Below are 25,114 nucleotides of genomic sequence, written 5' to 3' on the forward strand. Positions count from 1 at the left end.
AGTGTCCTTCCCAAGCTGAGGGCCCAGAGCTGGGCACAGCACTCCAGGTGTGGGCTCAGCAGGAGCAATGACCTCCTGCTCCACCCCCATCTCCCAGAACCACAGGAAAACACCCTCATGGAGCTCACCCTCTGACCAGACACATTTGGTGGGGGCACGGGGGTCCTGTCCCCTCAGTGCCAGGCACAAGGGCACATCTGCCCCACCCCGGAATCCCAGCCCATCCCAGTCCATCCCAGCCTGCAATCCCACCTCTCCCAGATCTAAATTGGATGGGAGCAGGAAGGACCTTGCATGGTCCACAAAAATTCCTCCCTGTGAGGGTGGGCAGGCCCTGGCACAGGGTGCCCAGAGGAGCTGTGGCTGCCCCTGGATCCCTGGCAGTTCTCCAGGACAGGCTGGATGGGGCTGGGAGCAGCCTGGGACAGTGGAAGGTGTCCCTGCCATGGCAGGGGTGGAATTTGATGAATTTCAAGGTCTCTCCCAACCCAAACCCAACTCTGAGTTTGGAGAGATGCAATTGGTACCAGCAGTTTTTTATTGCCCCCTCCCCACCTTTCCCCTCCTGTCCCCTGGACAGATTCCAGGCCACAGATGCAGATGGAGGGAGGAGCACCTGGGGAAGGAGATCTCAGCCCCAGGCTCCCTCCCAGCCTCACACTTGTTTTATTGCCCCCCTGGTTATCATAACCTCAATGTCCCTCCTTTCCATCCTCCCCCACCCCTTCCCCTCAACATCACATTTTCCCTCCATCACTTCCAGCTCCCTCCCCTTCTGCCAGAGAGCCAGGAATGTTTCCAAACCCCTCAGCCCTCTGTGGGTTGGATGTGCACAACACCCAAATGTATCTCACTGAAACACATCCAGCCCCTCCAGGTACAAATCCCAGGGCTCTGGGCACCCACCCTGAAAGGAAACAGCAGAAATTCTTGCCAGGAGCTTCAACCCACAGCCCTGGCAGGGTTAAATGTCCCTGTGCCAACCCTGCCTGGTCCCCTGGTGCTCTGAGTCACAGGACAACACGGATGGACCACAGGAGAATCCCACTTTGGTTTGTGCTTCACCTATGGATGGGAGAATCCTTCCCCAAAACTCACAGGTGTGCAACAGCTCCAGCTCTTTGTGTGGTTTTGAAGCACTTGCAAAAAGGAAAAAAAAAAAAAAAAGAAAAGAAAAAAAGAAGAAAAAAAGGAAAAAAATAAGAAAAAAAACCAACCTCCCCCCCCAAAAAACCCAAACACCACCACAAAAGAAAAAAAACCCACAAAAAAAAACCACGCAAAAAACCCCCAAAACCAAAAAAACCCACCACCAAAAAAGCCCGAAACTCCCCCAAAAAACCCAAAACAAACCAAAAAAACCCACCACAAAAAAAAACACACCAAAAAAAAACCTAATAAAAAACCCCCAAAACCAAAAAACAAACAAACAAACAAACAAAAAACACAAAAAAAATCAACAAAAAAACCCAAAACAAACCAAAAAAACCCCACAAACCCACCCCAACATTTGATGCCCATCTCCAGGGCAAACAATTAACAAAGGACATTTTTCAACCCCACTTTTCAAACTGCCCAAGATTTCCTTGGTGGGGCACAGCTGAAGGGGAATCTCAAAACTTCCCTCTGCTGTTTTCTATAAGATGAGGCTTGAGCAAAACTTTTGATTTTTGGGATAAAGTTTCATGTTGGAATAATTTTGCTGCCTTAAGTGTTGCATTTTGGAAGGTCCATAATCAAATCCCTGGCAGGGAAGGGGAAAAATTAAATTACTCCCCTCAGATTTTGACCACAAATGTTGCAGGGCTCAGATTTTTCACCTCATCTGAGAGCCAGCCCCTGCCCAAACACATCAGGTTTTCCTGGGAAAGCTGCATTTTTCACCCACCACCGAGCCAACAGCCCCAGGTCCATCACAGCAATCCCAAATCCCTGCAGAAAACACAGATTTTTTTTTTTTTTTTTTTTTTTTTTTTTTTTTTTTTTTTTTTTGTCTGGCAGGGAGGATAAAGAGGGAAATGACAGAATTAGCAACTCTTCTGGTGAGAAGGAGCTGTGTTTTTTTAAGGAACCAAACAGCATCCCTGGCTCCAGCATGGGCACGGGACAAAATCCCTGCCCTGATAAGGAGATTCCCTCTCCCCCCACATCCCTTTTCCCTCTTTGCCGAGTCCCATCTGCACAAAAGGTCACTTAGTTCACTTTTTTTTTTGTTGTTTATTCCCTTATTCCATTTTCCTGTCCCCAAATCCCTCAGCATTTTTGAGCCAAACCAAAGCCCAATAGGTTGGGTTATTTTTTTTAATTACTCATAATTAAGTGATTCTTGGCAGGGAGGATCATGGAAAGAGCATTATCCCACAGACAGGAATTCAGCTAGGAATTTCCTCTTAGCCTCCTAACCCTAAATACATCTGGAAAAACCTATAATCACTTTATTGCAGCAGTATTTCCTTGGGAATAGAGCACCCCAGGACCTTTATCACAAAACCAACAGCAAGGCCCCGAGCTGCACCTTTGGCTCATTATTTGCTCAGCTCCACTTTTTTTCCTGCCAAAGTCACCAGGAAAAACCCCCCAGATTCTTTCTGGGAGGGGTTTTTGAGCAGCCTGGGGTGGTGGAAGGTGTCCCTGCCCATGGCAGAGGGTTTGGAAGGAGATGAGCTGTAAGGTCCCTTCCAACCCAAACCGTTCTGGGGTTCTGATTTCTGAAGGGGAAATGAACCCCAAATTGCCCTCTCCTCACATCCCACAGCGCTTTAGGAAGACCAGGGGGGTTTCCTAAGGATGCAGGAGGCTGAACCAGCTCCCAGTCCCCTTCCCAAGCTCAGGACCATAATCCAAAGTGCTCAGAGGAGCAGTTTTCCAGGGTGGGCTGCTTCCCAAAACCCCAGCGCCCCTGGGTGGGGAGGCACAGGGTGCCCAGAGAGGTTGTGGATGTCTCATCCTTGGAACTGCCCAAAGCAAGGTTGGATGGGGCTTGGAGCAGCCTGGGATAGAGGAACTGGATGATCTTTAAGGTCTCTCCCAACCCAAAGCATTCCATGATTCCATGGAGTGGTCAGACATCAGCCTCCCTCTAAACCCCCCACAACCAAAGGAGCTGAGTTCACACAGCTCTGGCACCCTGAGCTGATTTGAGCTCATCACTCACTGGAGTTTAGCACCACTTTCCCAAATAAGCTCAAGAAAAATCCTGTACCCAGGACTGTCAGCTCTAAATATTCAAAAATCATGAGACTGCCTTCAAAGTCGGCAGATTTTTTTAAAAATCTCACTCATACATTCTACTATCCAAAATTGTCTTTGTTTTTTTTTTAATGTTCTATATTTGGCTTTCTTTTGATGTGTGTCCTCTTTGGGGTTATGTTTCCCCCTGCAACCAAGTGGGCTTTAAAAAATGGAAAATAAAGATAGCTGCAATTCTGATACATTCACACAGCTCTAGAGGTTAATCCTTAAAACAAAACAGGCAGGAGAGGTGGGAAAAAAAATCAGGATGATGGCATAACAGCTGGTGGGAGCTCCAGGAATCAGCCCCCACATCTTGCCTGGAATGCAGGGTGCTCTGGGGGTCCATGTCCTGTGCTAAGGGCAGGGACAGGGGCCAAGGTGGGGCGTGTGCCAGGTTCCTTCTTGTTCTGACAGGTTTGGATTTGCTGGAAAATCAGGAGCTGGCCATAAACCTGCAGCTAAAATCCTGGGAAAAAAAAATATTTGGGGTGACATGGATGTGTGCGGAATGAGCCAGGAATGAATGAGCATCCCAGGAAGTGGAAAACAAGGACAAGGAGAACCCCCCTGTCCTGGGTTGTAAGGCAAAGTGTGTTCTGTTCCCATCTGTCAGAGTGGGGCAGTTATCCTCTGTCCATGGGGCAGTTTTTTTGTCTCTCCCACAGCCAATCCTGCCTCCAGCAGATCTCTGCTGTCCATGGCCAGGGAGTGTCCCTGCATGGCTGATCAAATTCCAGCATCCCATGGGGAGATGCTCCGCCCAGGGCAGGAGCCAAGCATTCCTACCTGGATACAATCTGAGCCTGGGACAGCACAGCAGCCTTTGCCCCCTGCATTCCCAGGGGAGCAGCTTTCTGCTGCCCTGCATTCCCACAGGAGCAGCTTTCTCCTGCCCTGCATTCCCAGGGGAGCAGCTTTCTCCTGCCCTGCATTCCCAGAGGAGCAGCTCTCTGCTGCCCTGCATTCCCAGAGGAGCAGCTTTCTCCTGCCCTGCATTCCCAGAGGCAGACCAGGTCCATCTCCAGCAGCCCTGGAGCTCCAGAGGAAAACTCCCCCCTTGTGCAGGATCCCTGCTCCAGCAGAAGCACAGCTGGCACTGCAGGAGGGCTGAGCCCCCATGGGATGGGACTGTGCCACCACCCTGACCCACAGGGGGACAGGGCATGTTCTGATTCTGTCAGGGTTGTTTTGTATTACTTCCTTTTTAATTTTATTTTTATTTTCTTCCGTAATAAAGAATTGTTATTCCTGCTCCCGTATCTCTGCCTGAGAGCCCCTTAATTTCAAAATTATAATAATTTGGAGAGAGGGGTTTTACATTTTCCATTTCAGGGGAGGCTCCTGCCTTCCTTAGCAGACACCTGGCTTTTCAAACAAAGACACCCCATTTCCTCCAGCCAGGACCAGGAAAAGAAAACCTGCTCTGGTTCCTGCTCTGATTCCTGCTCCCTTTGCTGAGGGAATTAAAGGAGATCCCCAGGCATCCCAGGGAATGCAGCCGTGCCCCCCTCCCACCATATCCAGCGTCTCCATCCCCAAATCTGAGCTCATCCCGGATGTCTGCCTCGTCCTCACTGCAAAACACTTTGCATAATCCGATTAAATAGGATGGCTGAGTTGCCTGGCACGGCACGGCACGGGAGCACCCAGCTAATCGCCAGGGAATAAAAACCTGCGGGGCTTTGATGGATGCTGGTGGATTCTCCAAGGAGAGGCTTTACCTTGTAAATCCTGGAATTGAGATTGGTGTTATCAATGGGGGGAAAAAAAAGACAGAAAAGTGAAAAGCAAATGTTGGGTGCAGAGTGAGAAACCTCCCAGAGCCATCACAGTACTGTTAATGACATCTAATTAATTAATTAATTAATTAATTGTGGATAGCAGGCAACTTCTGGAAAAGTAGAAAGGTGGTTTAATGTGGATCCAGCATTGAATAAGGCAAAAGGAATCACCCAGGATTTTTCCCCACCAGGTGTCTGTCCCAGGTGGAAAAGCACAGGTATTAGTGCAGGACTCAGCTCAAAGGATAAAGAAATGCAAAACCAGCGGGCTCCACTGGGAGGATGTGCAGGAATAAGCACCAAACACGAGTGTTCTCCTTCCTCAGGAGCTCTACCAACAGCAGGGAATTGAATAGAGGAATTCTAGGAGGATTTTGAGTAGAGAAAAGCCCTGACATTGGAAAGCAGAGCTGCAAAATCCTTACACTCCGTGATCCTGAAGGTGTTTTCCAACCTGAGTGATTCCATGAGGGAATGGGGGAATTTGGCAGGTGGGGGAGGATTCCAGCCCCATGGGGTGGGGATCTGCAGCCAGGGGAGCCTCAATCCCACCAGGTTCAGCTCAGCTCAGCAAAAGCAGCAGCTCCCAGCAGTTCCCAGGTGGGAAGAGGGGGATTGCATGGCTGGGATGTGACCCCACACCCCATTGTCCCACTGAGCAGCTCAGCAGCAGAGCCACATGCCCAGGTCCAGCAAGGGAGCCTGAAAAGGCACAGAAAAAGCACAGAAATGGCCTTAAGGGCAGAGGAAAAGCTGAGTGGGAAGGACCACAAAGATCTCATCCTGCTTAAGGGAAAGAAGACTGACAGTGGCTGGGCTGTGTCTGGGGAGGACAGGCTCAGCCCAGAGCAGCTCTGGCTGCCCCTGGATCCCTGGAAGTGCCCAAGGCCAGGCTGCACAGGGATTGGAGCAGCCTGGGATGGTGGAAGGTGTCCCTGCCATGGCAGGGGGTGGGATGAGATGATCCTTGAGGTCCCTTCCAACCCAAACCATTCCATGACTCCTCCAGGCCCACTCACGGGTAAGATTTGCTAAACCACATCTAAAGCCAAATCAGACTCCCCGTGTTCAGACACAACTTGGACAAAGCTCAGCTTAATCCTCATCTGGACCCTCTCATCAGGGGAATTACCCTGGCCTGTTCTCCCTTCCTCCAGCCCTTCCCTGGCTCCTCACTTCCATTTAATCAGGGAGAAACAAGGAGGGGAGGGGATGCTCCACAGACCCCAGATGTGCCAGATGTTGCTCCCTGCTCTCCCTGCCCAGCTGAGCTGCATTTGTGACCTTGGCCCAACAGGCACCTCAGCCCCAATGCTGTGGCCCCTGTCCCTGCTCCCACTGCAGAGCCACAGCTGGGTCCCAGCAGCCTGGCAGGGGCACAGACACCATCCCTGAACCCAGAAACCCACACAGCACATCCCATTTCTGGCCCCTGGCTCCCTTTCTGTTCCCCTCCTGTCCTTGCAGAGGACAATTCCTACCAGAATTTTCAGATTTTGGCTCAGTTCAGAGGTCAGGCTCCTTTTAAAATACAGCATTTAAGGGCCATACTCCCCAGAGAGTATTTCTTTGCCTATATAATTATTGAATTATTTACAGGCACATCGAGGATTTCAAGCCCTGATGTAACTGGGGTTCTACAGAATTCCTTTCTGCTGTGAAGTCTTTTCTCATCTCAAGCCTGTCTTCAGACAGGAGTTTTCAGTGAGTGGAAAAGAAAAGAACTATCAGGCTCAGACTCCTCTGTCAAACTTCTGTCTGCCTTAGTTTTACATGAAAGAGATTTCTTAAGTTCCTCCTAAAAATATGCGCCCATACAGCCTTGCCTTGAAAGGCAAAGAAAAGCAGGAGCCAGACACCCTGGAAAGCTCTCACAAAGATGATTTCCCAGCAGCTCAGCTGCAGTGAGTGAGTAGTGAAATTTTACAGCCAGGTAACAGAGATAGGAATCGATGCTCCCTTCAGAAAGGAGTGAAAAAAGAGACCACAACATCTTTAATCAGGGAGCTGGAGGGATGAGGAGAGAAAAGCAGCGAGGGAATGGGATCATTAGGATGATGTGTGGTCCTGTTGTCTTGCATAAATTGAATGAGAATAGGCTGAAAGCCGAAGGTTTCAATTAAAAAACAAACCTGTGACAGAATTGATACAAAATCCACACAATCTGCAGAACAAGCTCACAGGGCGTCAGTCCTGGGGGTACTGAGGATTGCTGGAGGATGGGCTGGGACACTTCTGGGAGAGCTGGGAGTGTCCAGCCTGGAGAGGAGAAGGCTCAGAGCCCCTTGCAGGGCCTGAAGGGGCTCCAGGAGAGCTGGAAAGGGATTTTGGACAAGGGATGGAGGGACAGGACACAGGGAATGGCTTCCACTGCCAGAGGGCAGGGATGGATGGGAGATTGGGAAGAAACTCTTCCCTGTGAGGTTGGGCAGGCCCTGGCTCAGGGTGCCCAGAGAAGCTGTGGCTGCCCCTGGATCCCTGGAAGTGCCCAAGGCCAGGCTGGATGGGGCTGGGATCATCCTGGGACAGTGGAAGGGGATGAGATGAGTGGATCCCTAAGCCCTCTCCCCCGCAGCTCAGCTCTGAACTCTCCTTGTCCCTCCCTCTCAGCCTTTGCTCCTGCCTTGAGGCTCTTCCCCTCCTCTGAGGAGCAGCAGAAACTTCTCCCTCACCCAGGTTCCCAGAACTGCTCCAAGGCTGCCTTGGAATCCTGGGATGGTTTGGGTTGGAAAGGACCTCAAAGATCCTCTCACTCCAACCCCCAGCCTTGAACTGCTTTAAACCAGCAGGGCCTGTCTCTGCCCCCTGTGCACTGCCTCTCTCCAACACAGAATTCCTGCCCAGGAATCCCCCAGGACGACAGCCCTGCCCTCATGAGGGCATTTTCAGTGTCCTGGAGTGAAGCTGGACAGAGCAATCCCACAGGAAAAAGGGTTCACTGCTCTGCTGGGAGGTGAGCACAGTCACACCCAGGCATCCCAAAGCTTCCCCCTCACCTAAGAGCATTCCCTGGAAAGGAATTAGCACTCTTGACTTCCCTGGAAGCACAAAAGCCAGCTGGCAGGTGACCACATCTAGAAAACACTCCAGCTATCCTTATTTCCCTTCCCTGTGCTCACACCAACACTTATTTTTCCAAGTTCCAAAAAAAAAGCTGACAATTCATTTTAGCTCCTTTAAAAAAATGAAGCTCCTGTACTCACAGGGGCCACCTGCAAAAAAGGGATCCAGAATACACAGCTGGAAAACAAACCACTGAATTCCCATTATGGAAATTAATTTTAAGAGCCACAAAGCATATTATTCCTGGAAATTGCTTTTATTTAGCAATTACGTTAACACTGCAAGGAGGCAGCTGGCACTGAAAACACACAGTTCAATTTAAAAATCAGGGAAGGGAATTAACTGAAATTCCAGGGCACTCACACCTGAATACGCTCCACTACCTGCAATATTTAAGAATCCTCAATCAAAGGCTGCAGGTTTTGTTTGCTGAGTAGAAAGGGGATAAAAGAGTAAAAGAAACCATTTATTTTTGAAGTTGTTTACATGGTTTTTGCAAATCAAAGTCAAACTCTGACAACCAACCAGCAGGGAAAATAAACTGAAGGAGTCAGTGACAATACTGAGATAATATTTTAATTTGTTTTATAATTTTTTTTTTACTGTAAAATGGCTTGTACTTCCACAGGTACAACAGCAAAAGAAATTATTCCAGTCCATTTCACACGGCGTATAAAAAGACCAATTTTACAACTATACCCAGAAGTTGAACAGCTGCTCACACAGTTTTTAAGGTAAACATCACCCTCCATCACACAGGGCTCGCTGTGGGAGAGGCTTTTCCTACAGCTGTGCTGCCTTCCAAGGGCTCTCCATGGTGGATCCAAGAGCCATTCCTATCCCTAAATCCCCAGGACAGCAGCAGGAAAGATTTCAGGTGACTTGGAGACTGGCTTGCCCACCAGGAAAACATAAATATTCCCCCAGTGAGGGAATCTGGACAGACATTGGGGTTTTTTTCCTGGTGTTTGGGTGTCCAAGCAGCTCCTGTTTTTGTTCTGCTGCCAATAAATGAACGCTGAGCAGCACAGACAGTGAAGATCTGTCTCTGCTGCCTGTCCAGGGTCACTCCACTGCTGTTCCAAGATCCATGCCCACTGCACCCAGTGGGACACAGTTCACAGAGCCACTGTGACCCCATCCTAGAAACTACCCCCTCTCCACCCCCCACCCCCAGAACCAGCCTTACCTTCTACATTTGTCCTTTCACCTCACAACACTGAGTGTGCAGACCTGTGACCAGTGCTCAGAAAACCCAGAATAATGAGAAAAATCTGTCAAAAGACATTGCAGCCCTGGGTTATGTTTTCCTTCCAAGCTGTATTTATTTGTGCACCTGCAACTGCGCAGATAAATTGAAAATGAGGAGCCAAGGACTCACAGGAGGGTGAAAAACTGAGGAAAGGAGGAGGAAGAGTCAGGTCAGTTTTCCTAGCAGGCCAAAAATGGATTTAAATGCCACAGCCACATCCCTACCAAGGGTTCTCCAACCACAATAAAAGTGTCAAGAATGTGGGATGGAAGAACAGAAACATGATGGTCTTGGAGAAATTTCCTTCCACTTCCAGAAGAATTAAAAATGGTGAGGAATCCACCAACTACTGCAAGAGCACTAAAGGGAGAGTGACCACGGCCCTAAGATAGAATTAAGCACTAAAACATAATTAAGTTCTGTTCACAGTTTCTCACTATGACACGCTCGGCATCTCTGACTCCTCACTCAGGCTGTGAAGCCAAACCCTCAAATTCCAGCGACTGCCACTAAAACACCAAGGACTGTCTCACTGGGAAGGCCACAGGCTTTCCAGAGCATCCCAGACCTTCCACAAACTCAGGAGAATCCTCTGCAAAGCATGGATGAGGTCTGAAAGCAGGAACAGCTCCAGTTACTTTTCTAAGCAGGTCCTTTGCTTCAGGGAGGATCTGTCCCTACTGGAACCAGTTCCATCATGGCCTTCTTCTTCTCTTCTGATCCCCATTCCCACCCTCACAATGGAAAAAAAGATTCCCCTTTAATTACTCAGCCTGTACAGTACTATGAGTGTAGCTTGATGCACAAAATGACCACATTTGAAAAAAATTAATGAATAAAACACAGTCTCATGTGAACAATCCTGTACAACTAGACACAATTCCCAGCAAGAACAGCATTCACCACTCATTTTCTTTAGGCTTCAGCACTCTCCCAGAAAGCTGCCAAGAAAAAGGGAAGGGTTCCAGCTCCAGCGTGCATGGATTTGACAGATATCTTTTTAAAAAAAATCAGACTAGAAAAATACTTTTAATTCTAAGTTACGCAGTCAAAGCTGCTTTTGAGGCATTCAGAGAGAATCAACAGTAACAGGTGATAAAAAAATCCTTATGGGATACACTGCCAGCATTGGAAATGGGATGCAAGGAACACCACAACACTGAAATAATGAATAAACCTGAGAGTGGTTCTCAAGTATTCTGACTCTAATTTTATTTATCCACAAACTCCTTTTTCCTATGGAGGTACCAGAGCAGAGGATGGGCTTATGGAGCTGGGGGAAGGTGAGTGCTAAGAGCTGAATGCTCCATTATTTCACCAGAGCGGGGATTGAGGAAAATCATGTTACAAACTCTTCTGCCTTCCCAGCAAACCCAACTCTGCAGGACTGACCCTGGATTTGAACAGCAAAGTCCCTGAATTTCACAAAACCTTGGGACATTGCTTCCCAGAAAAGACTCCTGCCCCTCTGCTCAGCCCTGCTGAGGCACACCCAGAGTGCTGTGCCCAGTTCTGGGCTCCTCAGGATGGGAGGGACACGGAGATGCTGGGGCAGGAGCAGAGGGAAAATCCTCCCATGAGGATGGTGGGAGTGGAGCCTCTCTCAGGAGGAAAGGCTGAAGGACTGGGAACGTTCAGCCCCAAGAAGAGACACTAGAGGGGACCTCATCAATGTGTATAAACATCTAAAGGGGGTGCCAAGAGGATGGACCAGGCCCTGCTCTGGGGACAAGAGGAACGAGCAGGAACTGATGCCCCCAAATTCCACCTGAACATGAGGAAGAACTTCCCTGTGCAGTGACTGAGCCCTCAACACACAGCAGAGAGGGTGTGGAGCCTCCCTCACTGGAGATGTTCCTGTGCCATGTGCTCCAGGATGGCCCTTCTTGAGCAGAGCTGGGACCAGATGAGTCCCTGTGGTCGCTTTCAGCCTTGCCCGTTCTGGGATTCTGAGTTTTCCTTGTGTTATACAGAACTGCCAACAGCAAAAGGGGAAAAAAAAAATCTTGTTTAAACAGTTTCAAACAGACACTTCCCTTGGATACAAACCATCATCCAGTGTTCTGCTTCACACAAGCCAAACACAGCAAGCCTGATGGTGTGCTGAGTTTCCAGGGAGGATTCTTCCAAGACGTACATTCACTTTCCAGAGGGAACAGAAGGGAGACGAAGCCCTGAAGCAGCAATTAAACTGCACGGTGAAGGGAAGGAGTGCAGCAGCTGGGGGAGGGAGGTGCTGCCTGGGTGTTTCCAGTCTGTGGGGGCTCCGAGGAGACAAGCCCACGTGCAGACCCTGCTGAGCCCAGCCTGGGGCTGCCAGCAGAGCTGGGAATGCTGCACACACACACACACACCCAGCGGGAGCTGCAGGCCTGAGCCCAGCTCTCATCTCCGGGCTGTGGGTCCAGCAGGGAGGGGGGAGCCAGGCTGCCTCTCCCAGATGAGGTATCTGCTAACCAGGAATGACTGCGGCACCTGAGGAACCTGCAGGGGCTCAGGGCTGAGCAAGAGGCACCTCTGTGTCCTGATCTCTCCCCCGCCTGGCTGGGCTGCTGCTCTCCGTGGAGATGAGCCACAAGGCTGGGAGTGAGGACTTGGAAAATGGAATCACAAGAGGATCTCTTTGAAAAGGCACTAGGAAGAAGCATATAGTTGTAGGTTAACAAGGTTTATCCTGTTTCAAATCACTGAGTGGGACAAAAACTGTACAGTTTGGGGGTTTTAGAAAAAAAAATGCTGCAGTTGTATTTTTTTAACAGCAAAAGCATGAAAAGCTACTTTCAAATTATTAAAATGCTGAACATGTATACAGCAAAATTATACTAAAAACAGCAGCAGACAAAATCCATCCCATCACCATTGGCAAGGGACATGTAAAATGTTTATAAGGTTAACTATAAAACAATTTTACAACCAAAATATGAACAGGCCAATTCAAGTATATATATACAGAATATATTAAAATCATATAAATTATTTATTTATACAAAGGGCACAAATATAGCAAAAAGCTATAGTTGATTAAACAGAACTGAGCTTGAATGATCAATTTCATCTAGAGATGTTATAGATTTCTCCCAAATTTTTTTAAACCTGGATAGATTGATACCTCAGATACCAAGAGTACAGAAAGCATAAAGAAAAAAAAAAAAGACACAAATCAAAGAGTTATCATTCTGCATGAAATGAGCCTAACAGTGGGCAGGGTACATCTCATATGAAATTCTGATTTAATTATTTCCATAGTAAACATTTATCAGCTCTCTTAAAAAGTCACGAATTTCAAGTGATCCACTTCAGATGTACCACCCTGGTGCATATATTTGATTACATTTGAATGTTGTTTGATTTGCAAACATTTGGGGGGAAAAAGAGATACAAACACAACTCAATCTGCAAAAGAAAAGGTGAAAGATGGCAGCAAGTTGAAAAGTGAACAAAATTGCTCAGCTGAACTGGAAATGATGCTCTCCCTTCTAGTGAAAATGCTTTAAAGTGAGCTTAAAAAATAACTTATTTTAAATTGCCTTTTTTTTTAATTTCAAAACATAACAGCAAACAACCTCAATACACTGAAGCTCTTGAGAATCTAAACAGTCCCAGCCATGGGCGCAGATTTAAGGACAGACTAAGTGCTTTCCTGAATTCAGGTTTATGGAGACAAATTCTGTACCAGCTGTACCTAAACCTCATGTGTGCTGTGGCACCACCCCTTCATCACTGCAGCAAAGCCTGGACTCCACCAGGGTGCCCAGGGAAGCTGTGGCTGCCCCTGGATCCCTGGAAGTGCTCAAGGCAAGGATGGAGCAACCTGGGACAGGGGAAGGTGTCCCTGGCATGGCAGGGAGGGAAACTGAAGAGCTTTAAGGTCCCTGACAACCCAAACCATTTTGGGAATCTGTGGCCTCCAGTCACCCAAAGGGCCTGGGTAAGGAGCACTGAGGGCAAGCAAAGCAGAAATAAAAAGGCCACACTACACACACACAGAACATCAGCTTAAACCCAGAGCTAAGTATGGGAAAGAGCAAAGTGGTTTCCCCATGGTTAAATGGAAATGGATGCGGGTTAAATGGAGAAAAACCCCAGAAAATAATCAGCCATCTCCCATACCTAATAGCCAGTGGATATCTACTACACTGAAAGGAAATCAATGCAAACAGGATTTCCTCAGTTTCAAGTAATCTTTGATGCCTTTTTGGCCAGCTGTGTTATACCATAACAGATATTTTAATAGCTCTTATCCTCTACACTTTAGGCAGCTAATTTTTTCTCTTACATATCCAATTATCTCTAGTGAACATTCACCTGTGGTTGTCCACACATTCTGTATTTGCTCCTTGAGAAACTATTCAAGTTAAATTATATTGCAAATTAAAGACAGTTACATTCTGTACGTTCCTTCTAGATTTGAAAAATAGGTTTTAAAGGCTTGTCAAAGTTTAGAAGAAAAAACCTTTCCATTAAAAAATCTTACCTTAAAAAAATCATTTAAGACACCTTTTTCTGATCCAGGGTACTAATAAAAAGATTACAAATATACTACAATTGGACCAAGGAGACTCCATGAATATGCTGCTTTCGAGCATGCAACACCACTGATATCTGTCAAGTTCCAGGTATCAATGTATCCCAAATCCACCACAGTCCCTCCATCTCCTCATCGCTTCCCCCATCCCCGCCCTCCCACCCCGTTATTAACAACATTATAAAAAAAAGGGGTAAAATCTAGAGTTAGTGGCAAAAAACCTTCACAGTAAACCGTTCAAGACAACTTTTATTATTGTGGTCATTGCCGTGCTGTTCCTCAGTCGATGGGGCCCTGAAAGATGAGCTTGACGCAGTTGTTGCCGCCCGAGAGCTGCGTGGCGCAGAAGGGGCAGGCGGCGTGGAAGGCGTGAGTCCCGTGGGGCAGCGGGATCTGCGACCAGTACTTGGCAGTCTTCTCGGAGCACACGTGCCCACAGGGGGTGAAAGCGTGCGTGGGGGGCCCGGCGTCCACGTAGAAGCCGGCCTCGCAGCCCAGCCACAGAGGCACGTAGGGGCCCACGGTTCTGCACATGGGGCACTCGCGCTCGTTGGCTTCCGTGTCGCTGCGGTGGCCCCAGTTGTGGTAGCCGTGCACGTGGCCGCAGCTGAGGTAGGCCCAAGGCTGCTTCTCCTCCACGTCCTTCTTCTTCACCACGTCCTTGCGGGTCATGCTGGGGAAGGCCAGGGTGTTGAAGCCCACGGGGCACTGGGGCCGCGCGGCGTTGATCTCCTGCCGCAGCGCCTCGATGTGTTTCTGCGTCGGCGAGCGCAGCAGCCCGTCCGCCGTCCTCCACAGCAGCGTGGCCCCGCACAGGTCGATCAGGGAGCCGTCCTGCAGGATGTTGGTCTCGTTTTCTACCTGGTGGAACCACACAAAGGGAGGAGTTTTTACAGACACTGCTGTAGCCATGATGTTTTATCAAAAATCCTTTGATTTTTCTCCTATTCTAGCTGAGAAGCCTCAGAAAAGAAATGTAAACAATAACTGTGGTCCCAACATTGTTTACCAACAGGTGCATCTGTGATTGGTTCCTGTGAGTTTTTTGTACTTAATAAGCAATCAAAGATGCAGCTGGCTCAGACTCTCTAAGAGTCATGAGCTTTTGTAATCTTTCTTCTCTTGTCCCTTCTAGCCTTCCAATGGATCCTTTTCTCTCTATTCTTTTAGTATAGTTTTTAGTATAGCATTTTAATATAATATGTACCATAATATAATAAATAAGCCTTCTGAAACATGTTGTCAAGATTCCCCTCTCTTCCCACATCCTGGCACCCTCAAGCACAACCATGCACCACATCACATTTCTCAGCATTAACCTGCTTAATTTTGTCTTACTGTTGTCCTGAATCCACCTCACCTCCTAACCTATATCTAGGATTATGACGAGCACTGCTCTCTTATTCTGTGCTTGTACAAGAGATTTGCATTTGCAGTTGCTATATAAATTATTATACAGTCTTTGGGCCCCTGAGCACGCATTTTTTCCTCCAATATTGATTCTCTGTGCCTTTGTCATATTTCAGTAAGTCCTGATAGACTGAAGAAAAGACGTGCCATTCCCTGAGGGCTGCATTAGCAGATCCTCTCCTGGAATTCTTTGCCCATACAACGCTGACAGAAGCTGCTCACACAGTAATAAAAAAGTAGTTTTTCGTCTAAAAACTGCTACCCAGGTCAGGCCAGCTGTTCTGCCTCTCAGATGCCATTTGTTCTGGGTGGTGGCAAGGGTCAAGCATTGAGCTCCCAGAGTGTGCCTCAGCAGCAGCACAGGTACCTGCATGGCTTAGACTGCAGCAGACAGAATTACCAGTTCAATTTCTCAGGTGACAAATTTGAAGCCACACAGGCTCAGCTTATGAACAATTACCCACCCCACTCATTAGCCTTCTTATTTAATGAAGTATTCCAAGCAAACACAGCCCCAGTGTGCACTGCCTAAAGGCTTCTCTCTGATTAAAAGCAGGTACTTAAAACATTTTCAAGGGATTATGCCAAACACACGCTGTACTTCACTGAAATATTCTTTATTTTAATGTCACAAACATATAAGCAATCCATGCTTTTGCTATCAGTTCATTAATGATGAATATATATTAAAAAGGCTCTTTATAAAGTTAAAGAGAAAACAGACCTACTGCCTGACTTCATGCACAGAAAGCATGCACAAAATACCACTAATGCAGAACAAACAGCCAGATACAAACAAATACATTAAGTAGGTCACATGAAATCATCACATCTGCCTAAGAATACTATAAATGACAACCAATTTAGCATTTACATTTTAATCCAGTTTAAATTCACAGATTAACTGTGGATCATCCTTGCACAAAACACCTCAGCGGTACAATAGACTACAGATAAGAGGCCACCAGTGCCAAGTAATTCCAGCAGAAAAAAATGTAATGGTTCAAGTAGAGATGAGAGAAGCCTTGATCTGATGTTCTTTTCAGGTAATTCTTCACAAACAGCAAAACAAAAAGCTCCCTCATATGCAACGTGTTCAATTCATTATACAGCCTGCATTTGGTTTTATGAACCCAATCAACGAATACTGATCACATCAATACCAGTGTGCCATGCAATTTTATTTAAATGAGAATTCAACTCATTTTGGATGCAGGGAGGGGGACCCATTTGTTTTGCCGTGCCTCTCTTTAGCAGCACTAAAAAGGTGTTTTGCTAACCACAAAGGCTGCAATTGCCACATCATCTGTCCAGGTCCCCAGGCAACATCTGCCTGCCACCATCAGTGTGACAAAGCAATTTATGTGCTGAAGGGTGTCTGCTGAAAGCAGAGCAGCCCAACTCCATTCCCCTAACTCTTCCTGCAGTCAGTTTTCTGCAAAGCCAATGGAGAGTTGCAAAGTCAGTTCACTGAATTTCTCTCCTGGTTTTACGTGTCACAGGTCCCTGGCAGCTGAAATCTCTTACTTCTGGGAAAAGCAAAACTCATCCTGCCTCACAGGAGAAAACAGGAATATACTTCCAGGCTCCTCTTATCTTCCCAGTGGTAAGATAAATCAAACAGAAGCTGCCTTACCCAAACTGCTTTTGCACAAAAGTGGACTCTTCTGGCAGTACTGCAAAAGACAGCTCCCCATGTCCCAGGAGAACACTCCAGAGATGGAGATTCCAGAGCAGAGTTTATTTTGCTTTTACACTCTGTGCTGTTTCAGTTGGAAAAGTGTAATTAGCAGAAAGTTCTGAGTGTTCTCCCACACACTCAGGAACAGAACAGCAGTGCAAAATCTGCTGTAACACCCAGATTTACACTCTCACAGTGCCACTGCTCAGGGCCAGCCACCCTGTACCTGCCTCCATTCAAAGCCAAGGAAACAAATACCCTGTCACCGTTGAGCCAGAAGTGACATGGATAAAGGGTGACACACTCCATGCATTTTCAGAAGGCTAATAACAACTTTATTAGGAACCCATTCCTTTTTATACTCTAGTTCTCTACAGGTGGACATGATTGGTCCTTTAATCAAAACACCTTCACCACTGGCTAATTAAGAAGACATCCATTTGTAAACAACCCTATGGGAAAAACAGCTTGTTACAAAACAGCACCTGTGGATTGTTTCCATTTGATTATCATCCTTTGTTTCCAGCTCCCTGAAACTTCCCAGACTGATTCATGGGAAAGCTGATCTAGCTTTCTGTCTCTCTGACCACACTGTCACATCCACAGTACCCCTTGACTAATTTCAGTCACTTCCTGTTGGAGTTCTGGATGTTGAAAAATTTAGACTTTCTGTACAGACAGACTCTGGACTTCCAGGAGAACACTACATTTGACCTGAAGCCGTGGAACAGGCTTCCAAAATTTATTGATAGCACTGAGATTATGGGTGTGTAGTTGGTTAGAAGTGTGTAATATCATGGAAAACTTAAGAGTCTGGAGTTTTAGAATACAGTAATAAATACAAAGTACAACAGAAGTTTTAGGGCAGAAGCAGGTTGTTCTTCTTTACCTTTTCTTCTCCATGGGTTTGAGTGGTATTTTGTAGCTGGATAGAAAAGTCTGCATTGCGGACTTTGAGAGATTAGGTATTGGGTTAAAAGTGAAAATAATTTAGATTAATTAGATAGTTTAGCCTTAAAAGACCTTGTAACAAGAGATAGTTAACCATTTTTGTGCCTTGTTAACAAAAAACTACAGAACTGTACACTGTAACACTGATGAAAAATAACACTCAAATCCAAACGTGAACTATCGCCTCAAGTACCTTCACTCCCAATCTCAACAAAAACCAAAAATTAAAAAAAAAAAAACCAAAACCCAACAACTTCCACTTACCAGTTTGCCCCTGTGCTGAGCAGACCTGGTCTCCCGGAGCGTGTAGACGTCCCCACAGACGGAGATCTCCCGCCACACCCCGGGCTTGGACTCCTCCGTGAAGCCTCCCTTGGGGTGCATCACCAGCACCCCGTTGGTTGTCAATCCATCCATGTGGCCATCAGGGTTTTTCCACTTGGCTGCTTTTTCCTGCGTGTGATAGTCACAGTGACTATCAGAAATACCTCAAACCATCCTAAAGAAAATCCTCTAACATTTACTAAAGTGCAGCTTCATTGTTAAAGACCATTATGACCACGAGTCTCTGCTGGTGATAACTCAGGCACATAAAATGCAGTTTCTACTTAACACTGCAGCTGGTGCCTTGGAGTAATAAAAGTCTAATGACAGTACAAGGTATCAACCAGTACAAGGAAATTTGGGGGCTTGAAAGTAACAGAATATAAACCAGAGCTTGCTTGTAACGTCATTATTAGCAGTACTTACACCAAGAAATATATTTTTAGATGAGTCAAAGCCAGCTGCAAAGATCCTTGCTGTGTATGGTGGGTTCCTGTCACAAACAATCCTGCAGGCAAATCGGGAGATGGTGCTCTGGGTAATCTGGGTTTCATCACTGTTTTGATTTCCTGAAATAGTGTCTGTTACTACAAAGTCTATGGGACTTTCTGTAGATCTCCCAACCTGCAAAAAAAAAATTAACATAATGGTATAAATAGAAATACCCACAGAAATACAAAGCATTGAGGACACAGTTTTGCATCAGCACACTTCTGTCTACTGAATTTTTGGATGACAAGATCCAACTAGAGACTAACCTGTATTTCCACATATGTCCTAGGCAGAAATACATCACAGACATGAAATGACAAGTTTTCACTTACCACAAGTGATGTTCATGTTTGCTTGAAACAGATCAGCTGATCTGTTTGGTAAGAGTATTGTCACCAAAAAAAGTATTATCACCTTGCCTTTCCTCATCCAACCACAGCAAAATACTTGCCACTACATTCTGTCAGTTAAGAAAGCACTAGCTTGGACTGACAAGTTTTATTCACATTTTCCAATTTCAAATTCATTTGCTGTGAAAATAAAGGACTTTTTTTAGACCCAGAACTTGGTTATTTTGGTATGTCATAACAAACATCTACCGACCTTCATGTTTTCAGGATTTGTAGTCCCAGAAAGAAGAGCTGTAAGGCAAAACCCACCCTATGCTGAAATTTATTCCTAATCGTGCACATGCATGACTAACAGAATTTTAAAAGTTTCTTGAGTTAAGCAGAAATGAAACACACCCAGTAGTGTGTAGACAGAAAGACTCAGTAGACTCAGTAGTAGACAGGAAGATTTTTCTGTCTTGTCAGCTAAAAATTTTAATTCTAAATCTGCAAACATCTGGGCAGAAAACTTCATGACTACATGGATGGAAGGATCTGACTGCCAGACAGACAGTGAGGCTTTATCAATATTTCTACAGGCAAATTAGTGTTACACCAACTTTGAGCTTAACTGGGAATGTGGAGCTGAGGAACAAGAAGTGAACAGAATATTAATTTTACAGACAACTTGTGATCAAACAGAATTAGGAATACTCTTCACATGAAGCTACCTTCAGTTATCAGGTATCTACATTGATATTAAATAACCCCCTCACTAAACATGATCTCACTGTCCCCCAAGAAGTTCCACTGTGCTCAGATCTTGCTCTTTAAGCCAGCCATGGGGAGCCATGTATGGTTCCATCATTAACAAACATCTCTGCAAACTAAACCTGCTTTAAAGAAACACTGTTCCAGAGTCAAGGAAATGAGTATTATCCACACCTAAGCCTTGCCACAACTGGATTGGCAGGAACAGTGCAGGGATCTCTGCTGTGCTTCTGTCTGCTTCAAGCTCTGCTTGCAGGGCTGCAGTCTAACACATGTCAGAATTCCTGTCTCCAGTGACACATCCAGTTACTGCCGCCACATCACAGGGCTCAGCACAAGCAGAAAATGGGATCAGCTCCCTGCACACGAAATACTCAACAAGGCCTAATCAAAAGTCCACATTTCAATTTCTCACAGAAAGTGTCTTCTAGAACACCCAGGAGAGAGAGTTTAGAAACTATTTAATATGGGATATTCCTGATTTATGTAACCTGACAACTTGAAGCTAAATCTTACAAAGCAATATTCTTCTTCCTTTTACAGTATTATTTCTACCAGGCTTCAATTTTCCATCCAAAGCAATTCCTGCTAAGAGTCAGCACTGAGCAGCAGCAGGAACCTCATGAATAACTTTTGACTATTCTCCATCTGTATGTGGAGTCTCTTAAAGGATAATCAATAACAAATATGAAATTAATTTGTTCATAACAAGTTTCTGCCTCATGCAGTCTCTGAAATAGATCATTCTCTCAAAACTTTTAGATGCAATTAGAGAAAAAGCTGCCTCATTTTTCCTTAAAGGATGACAAAGCACACAAGTGTGCGCTCCCAGCCTTACATCACACTAATCATTCACCATGAAATTCCAATTTCTTTAGATACAACCATTATGATCTATAAACAATGAATCTATGTGCTTTTTTAAATCTCTAGAATGATATGCAGTATTTTATATAAACACGTCAGGACTTATTTGTGTCACAAGTATGTCTATGCAAAATCAAATATTTTAAATATTTGGGTTTTCTTCCATTTTCCAGTTCAGAAAGCCTTCTAGAGGATCAGTCTCATGTATTGTGCTACTTTTCAGCATTCAATTTATTTGAAAAAGCGGCCTTCAAAATCTGGCAATTTTCTCAAGCTCTGTATTAAATAATGAATTTGGGTTTGAGATCACCTGAAAACCAAGTGCCTAAGGAATAAATGAAAAACTTCATGTTATCAACATCCACCCTGCAGAACTTCTACCTCATCTGCAGTTGCAGCCAGACCACAGTCACTACAGACCCAGTCCATTATTCAGAGCTGCTCTTCACACACTTCATTACTCATTTTTCTCCCGTTTTCTACCACAGCACAGAAGACTTTCTTCTTTCTAGCAACTTCAGGCTGTATTTTGGGACCCTTTTTGTTAACTGTACCATCTGATTCCCCTAAGTTACTTCCAACAAGAGCCCACAAATGTGCCAGGTGCTGCAGAGGCAGCAGGAGTTGTGTCCTCTGCAGGCGATTGTGAAAGCTGTGTGAGAGGCAGGCAGTGCCTGACTTTGCTGCTCCTGACAAGGCAGACTCTGCCAGCACAGAATTTAACAGCTGCAGGTTCAGCTTCAACAGAATTTCACTCTGGTGAGAGTGAGAATTGGATTCTACGTCTTCTGAAGGGTCGTTTTTCAGAAAAAAAATCAATGCTTTGTATTGAGTGTACCTGCTTCTTGTATAAACTTGTGGTTATTTAGGGTAGGAGCTGAACATTTTGGGTTTGTAGTGGCATGAGCAGATATAATCAACCCATTCTCACCCCATCAAAACATGAAGGAACAGGCTCAACTTCACCTAATGCATCATCAACAGAATGGTTACACTCTGAGGAAAATCTTCATTTATAGCGGCACATGGATGCTGCAGCATATAGAGTCTGGGAGATAGCAGAGGAACACACTTGTGCATTCTTTTTTGTAATTAAATGAAGAAATCTGACCTGGATGTCACACAGACAAAGCAGCATTTGCCCACAGATTTCATAATATAGTTCCATTTAAAAACCCCAAAACCAAAACTACAAACAACACAGCAGAACACCAGCTCAAGAAGCACAGTGGGAATCAAGCACAGAAAGCCAAGTGATTTGCCCAGGATAATACATGCTAACAGCAGTCAAAGTGGGGCCTAAAGGCTCAGGATAATCCTGTGGTCCAGGAATTATCCTTTCCTTTTCAACTTCCACATCCCACACAAGCCAAGAACATACATTTTAAAAGAAAACATCCAACTCCAAGGATTGTCTGTCCAAGTGATGCCTGGCCAACAATGAAACTCTACTCTGTGGATCAACAGACATGAATTTTGTCATCACGTACCACAGGGCTGCACTAAACATCCTCAAGGAACTTTTCTCCAACAGATTCATGAGAACAGTTAAAATCTATTGGCTCATATAAATAATGGAAACCTCTTCAGCTGCTCTGGTGCTGCTTCAGGGGGAATTACTGCCACAGTCCTCAGACCACTCCTGCATCAGCCCCTGCAGGCAATGCATGGAATGCAATCCTCAGGAAAGAGCCAGAGAGCAGAAACCTGAACCAGGACACTGCACTCGAGGTCACACTGAGATCAAGCCACAGCAGGACCTCCCACACACCCCAAGACTGAAATGGTGTCTTATTCCCCCAAAAAAGCTGTACCCACCACTAGGACATTATGCAATAGATGTCTATACAGTATTCCCAGAAAAAGCAGCTGTTCTGCAACTCTTTATTCATTTCTTACTCTACCCAAAAAGAGAAAAAATCCAGCTTTCAAAAATGGCTTTTCAAAATTTATATACAGGAAAAAAATTTACTGTAGCTACTCAAGAGCTGAACAGTAACCCCAATGGATGGGTTACATTTTTCTTTCACTAGTCAACACAGAAAAACCTATTTCAGTTCGCCCTGGCTGTTCAATCCTTCATTCTGCAGCAAATGAATAAGACTGGGTTTTAATCAATTCCTATTTGGACCTAATAGTTTCAGTCACACTGGGAAATTTAATATAGAGCAAAACACAGAAGTCAAGAGAAGCAACAACACCTGCAAAGAGTTATTTCCTCTCTGTCAACAGCACTCAGCTGCTGACCCTTCTAAATATGAAAGGCTGAATGAGGAGGGATAACAATTCCTGGTGAGATGCTCTAGGTAACACAGACCTGACCAGTCTAAAATGAGAAAGGTTGTTTCTTTGGCATGTTTGGGTTCCCCAAGTTTGAAGTCTAAGGATTTCTGCTCTCTTATTATACATAAAAATAACCATGGCACAGAAAATCAATTAGGTTACCAGACTGTTAAATGATGCAGAAAAACAGAAATGCAGACAGGGGACAATAGATGGGAGCTTAGAGAAACTCAGCCCACACCACCTGAGGGATGTGCACAGCCCTCAGGAACTCATCATAATGAGTTGAAATTATAAGTATCATTTATCACTGGTTTGTCTCCCCTACTGCCCAGCTCCTTTTACTTTCCTCCTTCCCCATCCCATGTCCTACTCCTTCCACTTCGTTTTTACTCCAGCTACATGATTAACTGGAGGGTGGTGGGTGTAATTCTGTGCTCACTCATGAATCCAAACAGAGCACACATTTCTCTCCAGTACTGTTTGTCTTTGGAGAAAAGGCAGAGTACAATTAAAGGAGGAAGTCAGTAAGAAGATTAACAGATGCTGCTGGGGGTTTGCAAAGAGCAGAATAATGCCAAATTTCAAAGTGCTCCCATATGAATGCAGCTGGGTCAGACTGTGGAAATCCCACAGGTCACAGAGAATACCCAGAAGATAAGGCAGAACTGGGGTTTCTTATGTTGCTTTTAAAAAACAATCCAAGTATTTTAGAGCCTTACCTGAAACATGTCTGTATCTCGGTCATGAATATATTCCACTACAACTGTCTGGCTTCTGGATAATGTGTAAGAGATGCTGTGGTGGCCTTTTGAGCTGATTGCCTGGTGGATAAAAAAAAAACAAGATGTCTATTACACACAAAAATATTGTAATCAAATCATTTTTCTACATAAACACCTTTGCTGTGATCAGGAAAAGCAGTGTATCGTAACATGTTATTACAAGGTTGGGTAAGCACATACAATAGGATTTCTTTTGTTTGTTTTTAATGGAAAACCCAAGCTGCACCTGTTTCTAGTTCAGAAGTACCCGATACTTTTTTTACATTTTTATACACATTTTTACATTAAAAAATGTAAGTTTTTAATGTAAATGCCATTTTATATGGCATTTTCTATGTAAAAAATACCGTCTTTTTTCCAAATACCTTTTTTCTCTGAAATTACATTAAATTCCTAACCCTTGCAACAACTTGTACCCTAGCAAAGACTTGGAGTTTTGGGAGCTTTGGCTTGTTTTTGAAGTAAGTGAACAATAGAACTGATTTCCAGTTAAGAGCCAGGACTTCAGGTTAAGAAAATTTCTGGTTATATCAGAAAGAGCCCAGCAATTTTATATAACTGGTGACAAAATCCAAACTCTTTCAGTGTGGTTTTCCTCATTAAAGGGTACTTCTTACTACCTGTCAATGCAGACTGGTGTCTACAGATATGGATTTAGCATCAAAGATTAAGAAGGATTTCAGTATTTAAAGGAAGACAAGAGGACAGCTCCTGTTTTCTGCTTTATCTCACCAAGACTGAGGGAAAAAAAGCTGACAAAATCTACTGGCTAACAGGGAAATAGATGTAAATATAAAGGTCCATATAACCACACACAGTTATGGAAGGTAATGACTGTTACTGCTCAGAAAACACTTTGCAGACACTTAAGCAATGAATTAATAAGTTAATTAAGGCTTCCTCCAATTTTCAGGGATAATCAGTTTTAAGGGGATAATTTTCTCCAAGAGGTTCTCTCACTTGCTCCTTTCCTTTGTTCTGATTTTCACCTAAAGAATTCACAGATAGGGATGGTTAAACTAAACAACTAAATATATTCTACTCATCTGCCTGCCATCCCTCACAAAAGCCTAAATTATGCCAAAGCTCCATCAATTATTGAACAAATCATTAAAAATCCTTCTGAATGCTGGAGGTATTAAAAACATCTATGTGCATACTAAAAGCCTACTAAGGGTTAGCAAGAGTATTTGACACAGAATTATTGAAAACACGTAATGGAAGAATTGTTTCTTGCAAACCTCATGCATTTAAAACCACACAATGCTTTTACAATGTGCTGGAAGTTCTAGCACCTGCTCTAGTGGAAAATGTCCTTTCCAATGGCAGAGGGGTGGAACTGGATCATCTTTAAGGTCCCTTCCCA

General features: G+C 45.0%; 1 protein-coding gene across 3 annotated transcripts in view; it reads right to left on the reverse strand.

Annotated features, from left to right (window-relative positions):
- Positions 1–8,638: 8,638 nt before the first annotated feature.
- The window catches only part of PELI2 (pellino E3 ubiquitin protein ligase family member 2), a 70,929-nt gene continuing 54,453 nt past the window's right edge, over positions 8,639–25,114 (reverse strand). For all 3 annotated transcript variants that reach the window (XM_064423035.1, XM_064423034.1, XM_064423036.1), the window contains 4 exons: positions 23,686–23,787; positions 18,648–18,845; positions 18,162–18,350; positions 8,639–14,716 (listed from right to left, as the gene is read on the reverse strand). In XM_064423035.1, coding sequence (XP_064279105.1) covers positions 14,135–14,716; positions 18,162–18,350; positions 18,648–18,845; positions 23,686–23,787 — 1,071 coding nt within the window. In that variant the 3' untranslated portion in view covers positions 8,639–14,134. The remainder of the gene's footprint in view (positions 14,717–18,161; positions 18,351–18,647; positions 18,846–23,685; positions 23,788–25,114) is intronic.

This window comes from Passer domesticus, chromosome 6, assembly GCF_036417665.1.
Source record: "Passer domesticus isolate bPasDom1 chromosome 6, bPasDom1.hap1, whole genome shotgun sequence".
Classification (NCBI taxonomy): domain Eukaryota; kingdom Metazoa; phylum Chordata; class Aves; order Passeriformes; family Passeridae; genus Passer; species Passer domesticus.